The sequence below is a fragment of the Pyrus communis genome, chromosome 17 (genome assembly GCF_041283825.1).
Source record: "Pyrus communis isolate YQ-2024b chromosome 17, ASM4128382v1, whole genome shotgun sequence".
Lineage (NCBI taxonomy): Eukaryota > Viridiplantae > Streptophyta > Magnoliopsida > Rosales > Rosaceae > Pyrus > Pyrus communis.
Window position 1 is genome coordinate 5,287,800 of NC_142581.1, and position 14,762 is coordinate 5,302,561.

The following is a 14,762-nucleotide window of genomic DNA, read 5'->3' on the forward strand; positions in this document are numbered from 1 at the left end:
ATGAGTCCAGTCAATTTCCTCAAGCACAACAAAGAAATCCTCTCCGGCGAAGAAATATGGGCTTCCAGGTCAAAGTTCTCGTTTTTTTTCCTGCAATTGCACTGTTATTCTGATTCCTTCTACATATCTCTCTCATGTTTGCTCTTCCTTCACGCTCTCTCGATTTCTGTTTCGTCGCCATCGTGGTGTAGTGAGACGGAAAATTTTAACAAAACTGTTGCGGAGGCCGCTTAGCCCAGTGCCTAGCCCGCCTAGTCGGCCGCCTAGGCACCGCCTAATACCCATGCCGATTTCCTCAACGTTTTTGAAATAATCGTGGCAGTGGCCCAATGCCCAGCGCCTAGGCGACCGCTCAGACCGCGTTTTAGAACACTGGAGAAAATAAAAAGCAGTGTTGAACTAACTGTAATAAATCAACTTTTCCTAGAAATTGAGTCGGCTTCCACTTTTGAATGCAAAACGGTCACTGGCCAATGTTACTATGGGGAATTCTCCGTTGTGATCTTTAGCCATGGCTAGTTATGGGTGTAACGCTAAATCAAATCTCACACAATATTTATATATAATAGAAGTGTGAAAACAACAGTTTAAGTATGCAGATAAAATATGTAACCAAAAAGATCACACACGGGCAAAAGAAGATATAGCTAGGGCGTCAACATTAATAATTGGTCATGTTTGAAAGTCAGTCGATTCCCTCTCTTACCAAATCGTTTGTAACGAAAGCCGAGAGAAATCAGTTAAGAGGCATCGGTAACGTGCAGTGTTTTGCGTGGAATGACAGAATAGAGATAACGACCCATTGTTTCCCCAATTGACAAACTCTAAGTGAAGACAACTAGAGGCGTCGTGCCGGAAGGTAAAATTACCATAAATCGGATATAAACATACAACCAGTGGCAGATCTAAAAAGGGACCTGGGAGGTCCCAGGACCCTTCGGAGAACCTAAATCGTGCTTTGAAATTTTCTGGGGACCACTCGTACTCGAAGATGACAGCTAGTGTAGCTGCAGTTGCGGCGTCTTCCTGGAGAAGACGGCCGCGCGAGGAAGAAATATTTTTTTTTCTGTTTTAAGACTTGGCCCATAAAGCTCATTTAGGCCAATTGTTTGGTTTTGTTCGATTTTTGCTGTTTGTTTGTGGGCCTAATATTTTGCTTAGGCTTTTGGTGAGATGGTTGGCATGTTGCTTGTTTTCTTGTTTTCAGGGCCCACTTTTTCTTTGTGTTACTTTCTTGGGTCTTTATTTTGTAAAGTTTTTTGGTAACTAATGAATTTTACCTTTGTATCATAAAAATAAAAATAAAAAAATAAAAAAATTATAAAAAAAACCCTCAAACCCCTATCACGTCCCCGTACAGTCCCACTCCATCCCTTCCTCAACTTGATATTATATTCTCCCTTAAAAAAAACTTGATATTTATATTTATTTTATGCATTTTGATAATGATTTTTCTCAATTAAGAGGGATTAGCAATCTTGCTAAAAAAAATGGTGGAAGAAAGGGTTGCAGAAAATAGTTGCATATGTATATTTGCTTATTCAGTGGGCTTTGGTTTTACCGGGTTGCAACTGCTTCAATGGAGATGACATTTTTTTTGCTATGAATATCAAGGGTCTACTTCGCAACAAAATGGGAAATCAATAGTTGCGTGGAGAGGATATTTTTCACTATAATTTTTTTTTATCTTTATTATTGGGACTCCTTGAATCTAAAATCCCGGATCCGCCACTACATAGAACTTCCAATTCGGTGACAATTTCACAGTTAATTCATTGCATGGATGGTCTTGAACTTGCAGGTTTTTTGGGTAAAGGTCCTTAAGTACATCCTCCTCTTTTTAATTGTGAGACGTGTAAGAATTAGCCAAGTACTTTGAAAAGTAAAGATTTTGTCATATCATTATTGTATTTACCCATGTGAAAAATTGGTATGAAAATTGAATGTGTTCAATGTCTTCAATTTCATCTACTCATTTTGACGCTTGTAAAATCTTCTCCATATTCTTATATTAAGCATTTTACGTCACCGTGACAATGAACTCATTTTCACGATTGCATCTTTCAAGGCAAAATATGCAAAACAGTGAACAAGTTTTCAGATATATATCCAGGAACGAGTTTGCCAGTCATGGATTGTGCAGCTTTAATCTATGCAACAGAATAGACCTTTACCACCTTCGTTGTATCACAAACAACTAGCTTTTCCGTATCAGCCGGAGTGGTGCAGAGCCAGTTGACCTGCCAAGGCAATCTTCCCCAATTAACGTGCAGTGTTTTGACGAAATGTTATTAAAAGATACAGAGCTGTGGAACCGAATGTGTCTTGAATTTCCAAGTCTTCCTTTGCCATTAACTCCACCAACTGTTCTATATTGCGCACGCTGCAGTTGTTAAGCGGCCGGACTGCGTAGTGAAGAGCTGTACCGCCACTTGAAATTCTTTCACTTCCTACCTGGGGATGGTCGTGAAGAAACTGGATCGCTTTATCCCAATCATTAGACTTCGCATATTTGACGAAAGTTGCATGGATATCGTTTGCATTGCTCTCATGTCCTGCATGCCATATTTTATTTTAACTTTGTTAACTGCTAACTTTCCCCTGCAATATCTTAATTTATGAGGGATCAAGGTATATATTTATACTACCTGCATTGAGCCCTTCTTCCATTGCGAGCTATGGCCTAGCTTCACGATCAATCGGGGTTGGCCCATCATCATGATCAATCGGGGCTGGATACGCTTGAAGAAGTGACCTCTCATCTGAAAATGGAAATCTTGATGTTCAGATATTACCATCAATTCTTAATTTGTCTTTTCTTTTCCTTTCTTACAAATGCCTATGTGTGTGAGAAGTTCAGCTACTAATCAGAATGCTTTATTAATCCATAATACATACAAAATATTCCTCATAAAAAATATCGACAGTGATGCTCATGGTGTTCACATATCTAGAAAGTTCAATTCTACTACTGGTTCTCCTGGGAAACCTTGTTACACTATTTAAGACATGATTAACAACTTCAAGGCAGTTTATTATTTAAACTCTTGAGTAATTTGTGACCTTTCAGTTTACAATAACTCTACATAAAATATATAAGTATAAAAGAAAAAAAAGTTGTCAATCTCATGAAAAAAATCAACTAAAAACTAACTGCAAAACGAAGGCAATCAAATCAATACTCAAACCAAGATAAGCCAAAAAGTTGGCCTATCATCCTTCGAGTAAACACGAATATTAGCCTGGGTTCTCCTTCTCGTCTCATTTATAACTTACCTCCTTGTCCAAGGAGGCATCCAAGTACAAGAAGCCTAGTAGTGATTATGCCTTTATCGGAGATTTCACTTATGCTGTTCTGAAGCTCAACAATTGTCTCAATGGTTTGTGATCTGGGATTCCACAAAGCCTGAAAAAGAATGAGCAAGCTGATCCACTGCTAGCATATTCTTGATCCACAGGCACCAGCAAACAGTTGGTGCATGGTACGTTGTCCATGCCAATAACACTTCTAAGCCAATATGAAAAGAAGTTAAAGACAGGAAATGGCTGTGTATCACAAAATAGCATACCTCAAAACCAGAGACGTGAATGACACTTTCTTCTGAATCCTTTGATGCATCCTGAGCATGAATACTGGCTCCTGTTTCCAGTTGTAAACCGCCCTTGCCAATAACCCACCAAATTTCCCAGCTGAACACATAATTTTCATGAAAACTCAGCTAGAGCTAGAGCTGCACCCCCATGTCCAGGAGGAAAACCATTAAAACCACCCCGGACAAATCCAGAACGGTTTTCATATCCTCCTGTCCATGGCATTGGCGACATAGTGTGGGAAGGAGCCCGATTAGACAACATTGGATTTCTAGGTGAAAGGAAAGGCATAGGAAAGCCTGAAGGAGGCTTGTCCTTCCTAGGATTCTGATGCGGTAGATTAGACACTTCATAAAGTGCCCTCTTTGTCACATTTGGTTTTGCAGATATCTCTCACTTATGTTGAAAGTTAATATATGCACCAAAAAACAAATAACAAAGAATTTTTCATGTGAGTCATATAAGCATGTTTGGAGATTGAAAGTGACCAAGCTACAAAATCATATGCTTTTACAAATGTAAAAAGAAGACAAGAAAAATCTCAATACACCCACAAGATTCCAGCAGCAGACTTCGCTGGCACACAGTGATTGCATACGTGGACCACTGGACCTTCATTTGTATACATAGACATATTTAGGGTCTATATTTTGAGCACCAATAAATTTCCCAATAATAACATACACAGCTGGGAACGCATATTAAATTAAAAACAACAAAAATCATTTCTAACACAAATATAAGTTTGAAAAAAATTTCACTTGAATCAACAGATGATCTCATACGACGTCATAAGATTTGCTCTATTAGCTCAATCAAAAGTCTAATCCCATCTACATCATATAAAATCTTCTTTTGGAACATTATTTCCTATGTTAGAGAACATGCAAGGCGCACAAAAATAGAAAGAGTACCAGCACCAATTCATCAGTATCCATAACACAAGTTGGAAGCTGATCTGCTGGAAGGACAACCTACCATATTGTTTGGAACTAGAAGTCTTGTGGTGACAACACTGTTCTCGTTGTCATCATCAAATGTAACTCCACCAAAACGATCTTCCTCTACAATCCTGTCATGAACTTTCAACAGAGCATCCTGGGCAGCACAATGCGGCTCCATTTCATTTCCCTCTGCTAAATTTTCATGGTTATTTTGTTTGCTTGAAATTTTTGTTGGAGAGCTATAGATAATAATTACTCTCTCATCTGAGCCAACAACAGAATCAGAAATAATCTTTGCCGGGGATCTCCTCTAAGGGCTTTGACTATGTTGCCACCCTTCCCAATACCACCACAGACCTTTTTACAAGGGCAGAGAATACGATACACAGTGTTGAGCAACTGATAATCCTCTGAAGGTTGCTTACGGCTTGAATCATTCCACTTTCCTTTCTTATAGTTGTTGTAACCCCCTCGTCCTTTAAACTATATTAGGGCGTTTCTTGAAAAAGTTTCGATTGTTCCCATCCATCATACCCGTCAATACTAAAAACTAATAACTGAAGCGGACTAAATTTTAAGCAAACCTTAATACCTGGATTAAACAAAACAATAACAAAAGTTGCCATTACTGCGAAAGAGCCAAATGCCATACTAATTTTCTCAAGCAATGAAACTGGGCTCATCATTTCCAATTTCGAACGGAACACTAAATTAAGCAAAAGCTGTTGAATTCAGGGACTGCCAATACAAAAGTTCAATTATACATTGTAAAGCTTGTAGTTAAAAAACGTACCTTGACCTAGTAAAGTATTTCCAACGAGCCAGCAGCCGTAATTCGTGAGCGTTAGGCTTCGGGCCATCGCCCTAGGGTTCCAAAAACCAAACATATTCAGCTCAAATACAAAACTGGAAGCAAAAAGGACACACCTTATGGGATAACCAAGCTCATACAATATCAAATTCAAGCGTTTTCTTTTCTGGGAACTAACCAAAACAATAATGCAAGACAAAAGTTGGAATCTTTAGTTAATTAACGACAGGAAACAATGAATTAGATGGAGGGTGATCGGAGAAATGAGAAGAACATAGCACAGGCCAGTCAGTAAAACTGTAAGATTATGGTTTGTGGGGAAGTTAATGAAAAGTTTTTACCTTTTTACGTACCAAAGCGCACGAGCGAGAGAGAGAGAGAGAGAGAGAGAGAGAGAGAATCAGACGTAAAGGGAGTGTGGTTAACAAGGTGGAGCATGGAGTCTTGGACTTGCAGAGTTTTGCCTGTATTTTTTTTTTAGGAAAACTAATGAAAAGAACTTGAAAACTTTGAGTTTTAACGATAGGGACAAAATAAAGAATAAAGTGAATAGTACCAGGTTTAACTTTTTAGTGTAAAATGTGGTTTTTCATTAAAGTGAACAATACCGTGGGTTTTTCGTTAAAACTTCCTTTGTTTTCGGTGGAAAACGAGGTGGGCTTCGACCCATTTCGACTTTTTAGGAAAGGCCTAACTTAACTTCGACCCGTTTCAAATTGGACATGTCACAAGAGGTCTTGTGCATGACCAATTTTAAAAAAAAATCCAGAAGTATTGGAAGACGCTTCGTGGGTTTAGATTTTGTAGTATACTCAGAATATAAATCGGTACATCACATGTTATAATATAAGGAGAGAGATGCGAAAAATGTATATTTATCTAGTATTCATAATGTATTAACTTGTATTCCGGATAGATGAAAAAATTTCTCCCTTTAAGGGTGTTAATTCCAACATCCGATGGAGTTGATCCTTGAGGGATAACTAAAGATTTCATTGTTTGAAACTTTAAAATAAAGGATAAAATTTAGTGACAGTCCATTCAAATAGGAGTAAACTGTGGTGTTAGCCCATCAATTATTTCTTCATCGACTTCTACAAGTTAGCTTATTATTCCTACAAAGACAACACCAAACTAGATTTCTTCTCGTTCAAGAAAGGCCCAAGAGCATTTAGCACTTAACTAGTTTGGTATTTTTCATCGTTCCTACATGAAACAATGCAACGTCTGAGTGTTTTTCAGTCACGACCTTTGCAAGCAGATACTTTGATGGAAACAGTTTATGAATATAGATGCCCATTGCACCATTCAATCATCCAATTCATCCCTAAAATTCTGCCAAGGATTTTGTCAACAATGTCCTTATCGTATTTTCTTTTCATAAAACAAGGCTTAATCAGATGCAAGGTTTCTATGACAATAGAGTATTCAAAAGATAGCCCATATAGTGAAAAAAAGTGAGAATTGAACCCTGGTGATAGAGACTACTTGGAATTGAGCCCCGGATTAAAAACAATAGGCCTTCCTTCCCATTTTAGCTCACCGATTCATCCAGAACCAATTTCATGTAATTTGGCTTTGTTTGTTTTTCTTCCAACTTGAATTGTTTGAGTCATTTAATTAATTGGGTTTTTATTGTTTCTTTGTTTTGGGTTCTAATGAGTTCAGTTGGAAGAATCCCCACCGAATTATGTTTGGGTTTTGAACTCAAATTTCTCTTGCCCAAAAATAAATCAAAGAAATATAAACAGAAGAAAGCATCAGAGAGACAAAATTTGCAGTCAAAATCGTTCTACACGCCTGCAAATCTGTGAAAGTTGAGATGTGGGTTATCTGAGGAGGCGAAATGAGAGTTCTCCGTTTTGCCAATGTGAAAGAGAAAGACGTGGAATGGGTTAACAAATGAAAGGTGATTAATTTAACCTTGCATGTGAGACTCACTGGCAGCATATTAACGATACTTAACATAAATTTTAACTTAGGATTCAATTTCTAACCGTCCTCACCACAAGGGTTTATTTCTTAATTTGTTTACTACAGGGGATATTTTCCGAATACTATATCATTACGGGGACCATTTATCCGATTTAGCTTGCCAAACAAGGATAAAGCAATTAACGTCATAAAAATGTCAAAACATCAATTGTGCTTCAAGTGTTATCAATTATTTTTATTTTTTTTCATTCATATGGCAAAGTCATGCATTGTATATTAGTCTAGGTACTTAGTGTAGGTACAGTATTTTCTTATTAAGTGCATTAGTTTAGGTATATTACATATTTAGAGGCAATGGATTAGTCTAGGTATAATACTACAGGTACAATCACACTTATGTAGAATTTTCCCAATGATTGATGAGGATGAATGTAAAATGGTTTAAATTTGGAAGGAGGATCAAAGTAGTTTAGTTGATGCTCAAATATGCAAAGTTCAATCTATTTAAAATAATAAGAAATCAAGCTATAAATGAGATTCTAAAAGTATGATTTACTCAAAAGTGACAGAATCCGGAACACATACATTATACATGCTTTAGGCCCAAAAACATAAAGAGTGCAAAAATCCTTTTTATCATTATTCATTATACAAATCCTAAAAACTTCCTCAAAAGAGACAGAAGCAAATATCAACGCAAAATGAGTACAGTTTAAGACGAACTGAAAGACCAAGGTTTGCTTTTTTTGTTGATCAAAAATATTCCACCTCCGTAAGTAGAAATGAAGATCTCAACAAGAAGAGAAAATTGCATCCATACAAAGGAGACAACCGGAACACTAGCAAGTAAAATCATCGGATACACTATCCACTTTTTTGCTTCCAGCATAAGAAAAAGGGTTGAAGAAAACGCGATCATCATGGTAACGATAGAGGAGAAGAGGGTGAAAAGGCCTATCATCATCTTTGTTGGCAATGATTTAAGAAAATCATCTTCAGCATAACGCGAGTTAAGAATTCCTAAAAATGTCACGACTGAAGTTGTGGAAGAAAAAAGTGAAAAGACATCCGCAACTATAAAAACCATAAATATCCTTTTATTTAGGAAGATGGGAAAGCCTGCTTTGCTCCCACCAGGAACTGAAAATACTGCAATAAACATGATTGTAACAATAAGAGCAGCTACAACCGTACAAGAAGTTGCAGTTGCTTTCATTGATCTTTCACCTTCGTTTGCCAATTCCTTGTGGTTCTTAGTAAATAGATCGCGGGCGGTCATGCCATCTGGATGGTTAACAACTTCAAGAAACTTGGAAGGTACAAGTTTCTCCACCTCCTGCATTTCAGTGAATAGAAGAAACTTAAATTTTCTTTAATTTATTTTCTTCAAAGGCACTCAAATCTAACCCCAAGTAATTAATACTTTTGTACTCTTACAAATCCTTGATGTATGCCCTTTGACCTTGAATGTATATGCTCAAATCTAATCCCAAATAACCTAACATTCTGAGTTCGTAACAGTAATCAAAATTTCATTTTTGTGATTTCATTTTTAATTTGGTTGTTTCCTATTTGAGATTGCAAATTGCTGTCACAAATAATCAAGTTTTATTTGGTATAGTTTCCAAATAATCAAGTAATATACCGATTGACCACGTGGCTAGAACTTTATACAGTAAAACCTATTAATTTACAGACCTTGTGGATTGCTTTGGAGATAAACTCATTTTTCTTTAACTCACTATGTCTTAAATCTAAACCCTCATCCATTTAGTCTAGCTTAAAATTGTAATATTGTTTATAAAATTTTGGTTCCAATTTCGGCCAATTATAAATAGAAATTATCTCCATTTTGTACTAAGCTATGTTCCTTTTAATTCACGCCCTAAGAAGAGAGGTGGTCTTTAAATAGAATACTCCCATATCGGTTTGAATGAGGCCACATTTTAGCAGTCACTTAAGTTTGTAATACTCATATATATATATATAAAGGTATTGGTGTTGGTGGTGGTTATATAGGTTTTGGTAGTGGTGGGTTCACATTTATACTAAGTCAGTCATAATTAGATCTTAAACTCGCTATCGATGAGAAAAAAAAAAAATAATAAATATATATATATATAGAGAGAGAGAGAGAGAGAGAGAGAGGGAGGGAGAGAGAGAGAGAGAGAGAGATTCTAACCTTAAACCATTGTAATTCTCTTTGCATCTGCAGTGCTGCACATTGGATATGTTTAAGCTGTGCAGGTGGGGATAACCTCGCTGCTGAATGCAGTAAAGTATTGTTGAACTTATCTACTCTGGATTCAGTACGAACATTCATGATTCGGATAAATTCATGGAAAAAGTTATAGACTTTTTCTTGACGGCATTCAATGGAAAACTGAAACATGCCCTTTGCATTTTCATCATATATCCCTAAGGCTAGGATATTTGCTGTAAACAGCTGACGAAGAAACTCATCATTCCCGTGTTCAACAGCTTTGAAGAGTGCTGTTTGTACGGAACTTCCTTGCATTTGTTTAAGGCTTACACCTTCTATCATTTTGCACATGCCTTGTAAAACTTCAAGGGATTGAACATGGATCTGTTTCATTTTGTACATGTGATCGATTCCTAGGTTGGCATAGAAAAATAATTAATCATTAAGTTTCAAAAGTACGACCAAAAGAAGTTCTAAGCGATGACTGGATAAATGTTAGAGTAAAACTTGAATGAAAAGATTGACAAGAAGCATTACCGAAAAGTTTACGGACAGTTGAGACGAGCCCTCGCAGTAAAGCCATAACTACATCGCAAATACAAAATGTTTTGCATTAGCTATTCAAAGAATTTGTTAATTAGGTATGATCTATAACAAAGTAAAAGATGCGCCTGAGGACATAACTCTCGTTTTACTATATAGGGTACTGGGAAAAAAAATGCATAGTTCCATCTTACATGGATATTACATACCTGAGCGAATTATGAGATCCCTTTGATCATTAACCGGGTCATTGGCTTGTTTTTGAACATCTATACGAACATCACGGATCCCAGAAGCATGTCGTATGTGTATACCTATCAAAAAAATAAACACATGCCTCTAGTCAATATATAGAACTTTTTTTTAGTCTAGGGTCTGGACACATTAAACCTTTTCTTTTACTGTATAAATATTTATGTCTGTGAAAAGAGAAGTTAAGGTGCATACCCAAAATAAATGATTAATGGACACTGATGACGATAGAAGTACACATTAAATTTTTTAACACTTACTTTTAGATACTAAAAAATAAACTCAAGAGGGAAAATAACTTGCACTATAATATTTGAGCAAGACCCAAAACCAAAATTCTAATTTAACTCGTAACCTTAAACACCACATATTGAAGCTGTGCCGCTATAGAACTCATCGCATCTCACGTTAAAAAAAACTTGTGAAACAATTGAGGGATCTGTGAACTCGAACTTGAAACATGTTTGTATATGAGTACATCAAATACATGTTTGTCTTATTTGTCTATTTGTATGCAAGGCACTTACCGGTGAAGACAAACATAAGAGCCATTTAGGTTTTGGGGTATTGTTACTATTTCTTGACTTACACTAGTGAAGAAAAACATAGTGTGCATACAAATTAATCATGCCCAATCATAGCGTGTCAAGTGAAATATAAGCTGAATTTGACGGAACTACCTCCGATATCGTGAGAAACCACCATCTCCACTCTAAGTGGGCTAAGCAGACCAACCCTCTAAGGACCGGCATATGCCCACAACTATCAGGCCCTAACCCCTGATTCTCGCTAAGCAAGCTAGCAAACATTTTGTTTTTCTTCGAGGGACATGGTTGTCGACCCCGTGCACCTCAACCCTATATAAAATTGAGGTTCAATCATAAAATTAATTGACAATATAAGGAGTAACCCAACCCGTTATAAGTCATTGCAAGGTTTCTCTTTTTATCAATGTGAGACTTTTTACCTTCACATCATCACACAGCCCCTTACGTATGATTAACTTTTGAATCAAACACATGGACAATACAAATTGGGTGATGTTGAGGACAGTGACCATTGGGCTTCATAACCTACATGTATCTAAGCGGGAAGGGAGACTCATTGACTTGACTAAGCCCACTACGGCCTACTGGTAGACAATTTATGGATCTCTTCCACTATAAATAGCCAAGTCATACAAGGAAACTGGTTTATCACAAACTCTATTTAGAATTCTCTAATTAATTTTAGTCTTTCTCAAACACTTTTTGACTTAGAAATCTCCATCCAGACATAGAATGCATTTTATTGTTTTAATAATATATATATATATATATATATATATATATATATATAATATCAGGTTTTGAGATAAATCAGATTGCAGGAATCGTGTGCACGTCTCCTTCTATGTATAACATTTAGGAAATATCTTATTGAAAAACCGACCAACGCCCACCCAACTAGAGGGACAGAGAAATTAATAAAGTATAAAATTCATCATAGAATAAAGAATGTAGTTACTAACTGTTATAGATCCATTGTTGCCAGAATCTGAGACGTGTTCCACTTAAAAAGAGAGAGGGCATACAAGCCAATTCCTGTAAAAGTGTTTTCCCAGTAGAGTTTGTGGCAAAGGCCAAGTTTGGACAACGCTGAATTAAATCCAATGCAATATCTACAATAGGGTAAAAAGAAGAATTATATACATGAAAAAAGTAAGTAATCAATATTTGTTAGGGAACATGCTATTTAAACACATTCTCAAGTACAGGTGAGTTCTATAAATAATGAAACAGTCCACCTTAGTTAGAGTGTGTCAGAAAATGTGTGCGAATATTGTATCTAAAACATTTATGTACCCAGTTCTTTGGAGCTAAAACAGTGGGAAATAAGATCAGCACCAGTCCGACAGTTATCTTGGGTCGACGTCAAAGTTTCCAATGGAGTAACTGAATATAGATAGCGAGCCAATCCCCAGTGGCCGCCATGACAAGCCATGATCAGTGGGATCATATTCTGGAGATTGCAGGGTATGCAGAGTAATCTCTTGTTCTTCTCGATTATGCATCTAGCCACTTCGGGTCCTATGAGCGTAGCTAAAGCTATAGCTGTGACACCATTAGCGTCTTCTATTTCCAAGTCTTCCTCTGTCATCCACTCTACTACTTCTTTCGCCATATATTCGTTTTCCATTGAAACTGCCATGTGAAGAGCTGTCAAGCCTGATAGTGAACCTCTTTCTCTGATTGCGTCGGGATGCATAGTAAGATACTTCTTTGCAGAACTCCAGTCACCTTTTGCAACAGCATCAATCAAGGGTTGATGGTGGGGGAACTCGTTGAAGTCGCCGTTAGCTTTATAATACTCTGTCAAGTAATATTATTTATTGTTTGTTAACTAAACGTCAAGAATTTGGGGAAAAATTATACATAATGTTGAAATAAAAGAGAACTGAATCAAATAAAATTAAACGAAACAATAGAGATTCATACATGCTGCAGTAGATATCACCTAATATTACTACGTACGTACCCTCATTCCGCGTCAGACCGGTATTCAGCTCTTCATGTGCCATCAAAGGCACATCCTCTGCATCGATCACGCACGGTGACTTTATTAGAAGAAGAAAACTAAACTTAATAGTTATAATATTGGAATTTACTTGGAAAGGAGACATGTAGTACGTGCGTACACATACCTGTATTTTCCAAGGCTTGATCGGCCGGCTTCAACTTTTCAGCCAAAGTATCCCAGGCGATTCTGGCCGAGCTAATGCCCCGGATAATAAAATGAGTATCATCCCCGCAACAAGTATGGATTGCATGTAAAACCTTGGCATTATTCTTCCTCCAAACCATAAATTCCGCTTCACCATCTTCTTGTCTAGGAGGTTCAAAGGTCTCTTCCACAACCTCCCAAAGATCTTCAGCCAACAAGTAGGTTTTAAGGTGGAAACTCCAATCTTCATAATTATCATGACTAAGAACTTTAAGATTAGCAATTACACTTGAAACAACTGTAACTGCCATGTTTAATCTGCAAATGTAATCAATTATCCAAAGTGATATTAGGTCGATTAATTAAGAAAATAATGAAACAAAACAATATAACTCACTCACTCTGCTCGATCGAGTAGTGGCAATCTTCAAAAATAAGTAAGCTGCAGCTATTACCAATGAGCTTAAGTAAATTCCCATTCGGTGCACTTAGAGTGACCACACTTCTGATGTATATATAGATGTATAGCAAATGAGCGATGAAAAAGGACAAGAGACTCGGAAGACTATGCCACCTAATACTCCATTAATTTCCTGGTCGTTGTTAACTGCGTGAATTCAATAATGGGAGAGTTCTATCGCTAGTTTCAGCCATACACTTCTTGTCTTCAATAATTGACGGGGATAATACTTGCCTTCAACAATTGTGTGGCCCAATAAAATTATTCCACCTGTTAAGTGAAACTCAATCAAACACTTCTGATTCTCCTAACCAAACGCTCTGTCTTCCTCCTCAACCCTTCTTCCTCCAGCAACCCCTCACTCCGTTTCTTCTCCGGCGAACTACTCTCACTCCGGACCACTCCCATTCCCTCTCTTCTCCGGTGACTTCAATTTCAATCCCTCGCCGGCGTCCAGATCTGAGCTCGGTGGAATTGGGTTATGGAAATCCGCGACATTGGAGCTTGTGGAAGACAAGAGGTTTGGAACTTTGAAGTTCAAAAGAATTGCAGACTTTGATGTGAGAGAGAGAGAGAGAGATTGGAGCTTGTGGAAGACAAGAGGTTCGGAACTTTGAAGTTCAAAAGAATTGCAGACTTTGATGTGAGACAGAGAGAGAGAGAGATTCGGGTGAAAAGGGTTTGGATATCCTCATCTCAATCCCTCTTTTCGTTGCCCACCTCTTCACCTAGCGTGTCCAACCCCTGTTTGAACCAACTGGTTCACCTACAATATCTTTACTCTAATATCCCCTCTGCTTTGCTAAGTTCCGCGCCACTTATTTCCCTACCAAATGAAAATGCTGCGTTCCGCCCCCATCCTCGTCCGTTGGTCTCTCCGAGTCTCTTTCCACACGTGTTGAGGTGGCTGCTGTGGTGGTGCTAATCTCAGTGGCGGTAGCGACTGCTAGTTCTTGAAGATATTTTGGTGTAGGTGTTTTAGGGTTAGTGTTAAATTGGGGCTTCTTGTACTTTTGTTAAATTATTTGTATTTGTATTCCATTGTTAAATAATATGAATTTTTATTATCAATTATCTATATATGTAAAATTTTGAAATATATTATGAAAAGAAAATAATATAATAAAATAATAATTTAATTTAACATATCGGGCGGAAGGGCAAAACTTTGAAAAATGTCAAAATGCCACATAGGTTGTCAAATTCAAAATTTATGTTTAAAATTTGACATCTTCTTTGAAGATATTCTTAGGAGTCAAATTTGACATCAATGTTAAATTTACTTTTAATTAATTTTAATGGTGGGTCCTTCCGTTAACA

The 14,762-nt window shown here is 37.1% G+C and overlaps 1 protein-coding gene and 1 pseudogene across 5 annotated transcripts; both read right to left on the minus strand.

Annotated features, from left to right (window-relative positions):
- Positions 1–1,984: 1,984 nt before the first annotated feature.
- On the minus strand, positions 1,985–5,680 carry LOC137707640 (KH domain-containing protein At4g18375-like; annotated as a pseudogene). The gene is made up of 5 exons (XR_015958475.1): positions 4,506–5,680; positions 3,570–3,981; positions 3,277–3,406; positions 2,649–2,762; positions 1,985–2,555 (listed from the first exon to the last, which is right to left on the minus strand). The product of XR_015958475.1 is annotated as a KH domain-containing protein At4g18375-like (transcript).
- A 2,133-nt stretch (positions 5,681–7,813) lies between these two features.
- Positions 7,814–14,492, minus strand: LOC137708776 (uncharacterized). 4 transcript variants are annotated; one of them, XM_068447927.2, is made up of 9 exons: positions 13,384–14,492; positions 12,963–13,300; positions 12,797–12,853; positions 12,124–12,630; positions 11,790–11,939; positions 10,237–10,341; positions 10,022–10,069; positions 9,464–9,897; positions 7,814–8,617 (listed from the first exon to the last, which is right to left on the minus strand). In XM_068447927.2, the coding sequence occupies exons 2-9, from the start codon at positions 13,291–13,293 to the stop codon at positions 7,994–7,996; spliced, it is 2,256 nt and encodes a 751-aa protein (XP_068304028.1). In that variant the 5' UTR covers positions 13,294–13,300; positions 13,384–14,492; the 3' UTR covers positions 7,814–7,993. The 4 variants fall into 4 exon arrangements, with proteins under 4 accessions (XP_068304028.1, XP_088545067.1, XP_068304029.1 ...); XM_088688941.1 differs by having other exon boundaries at positions 13,380–14,460; XM_068447928.2 differs by having other exon boundaries at positions 13,438–14,444.
- Positions 14,493–14,762: the final 270 nt, after the last annotated feature.

What these genes read in the sequence shown, in the direction of transcription:
- LOC137708776 (XM_068447927.2), bottom strand. Translation starts at nt 13,293, where the DNA reads ATGGCAGTTACAGTTGTTTCAAGTGTAATTGCTAATCTTAAAGTTCTT. An exon ending in GCAACAATGGATCTATAACA is followed by an intron (nt 10,342 to 11,789) that starts GTTAGTAACTAC and finishes TTTTTTTGATAG; the next exon opens with GTATACACATACGACATGCT. An exon ending in AACTGTCCGTAAACTTTTCG is followed by an intron (nt 9,898 to 10,021) that starts GTAATGCTTCTT and finishes ATGCCAACCTAG; the next exon opens with GAATCGATCACATGTACAAA.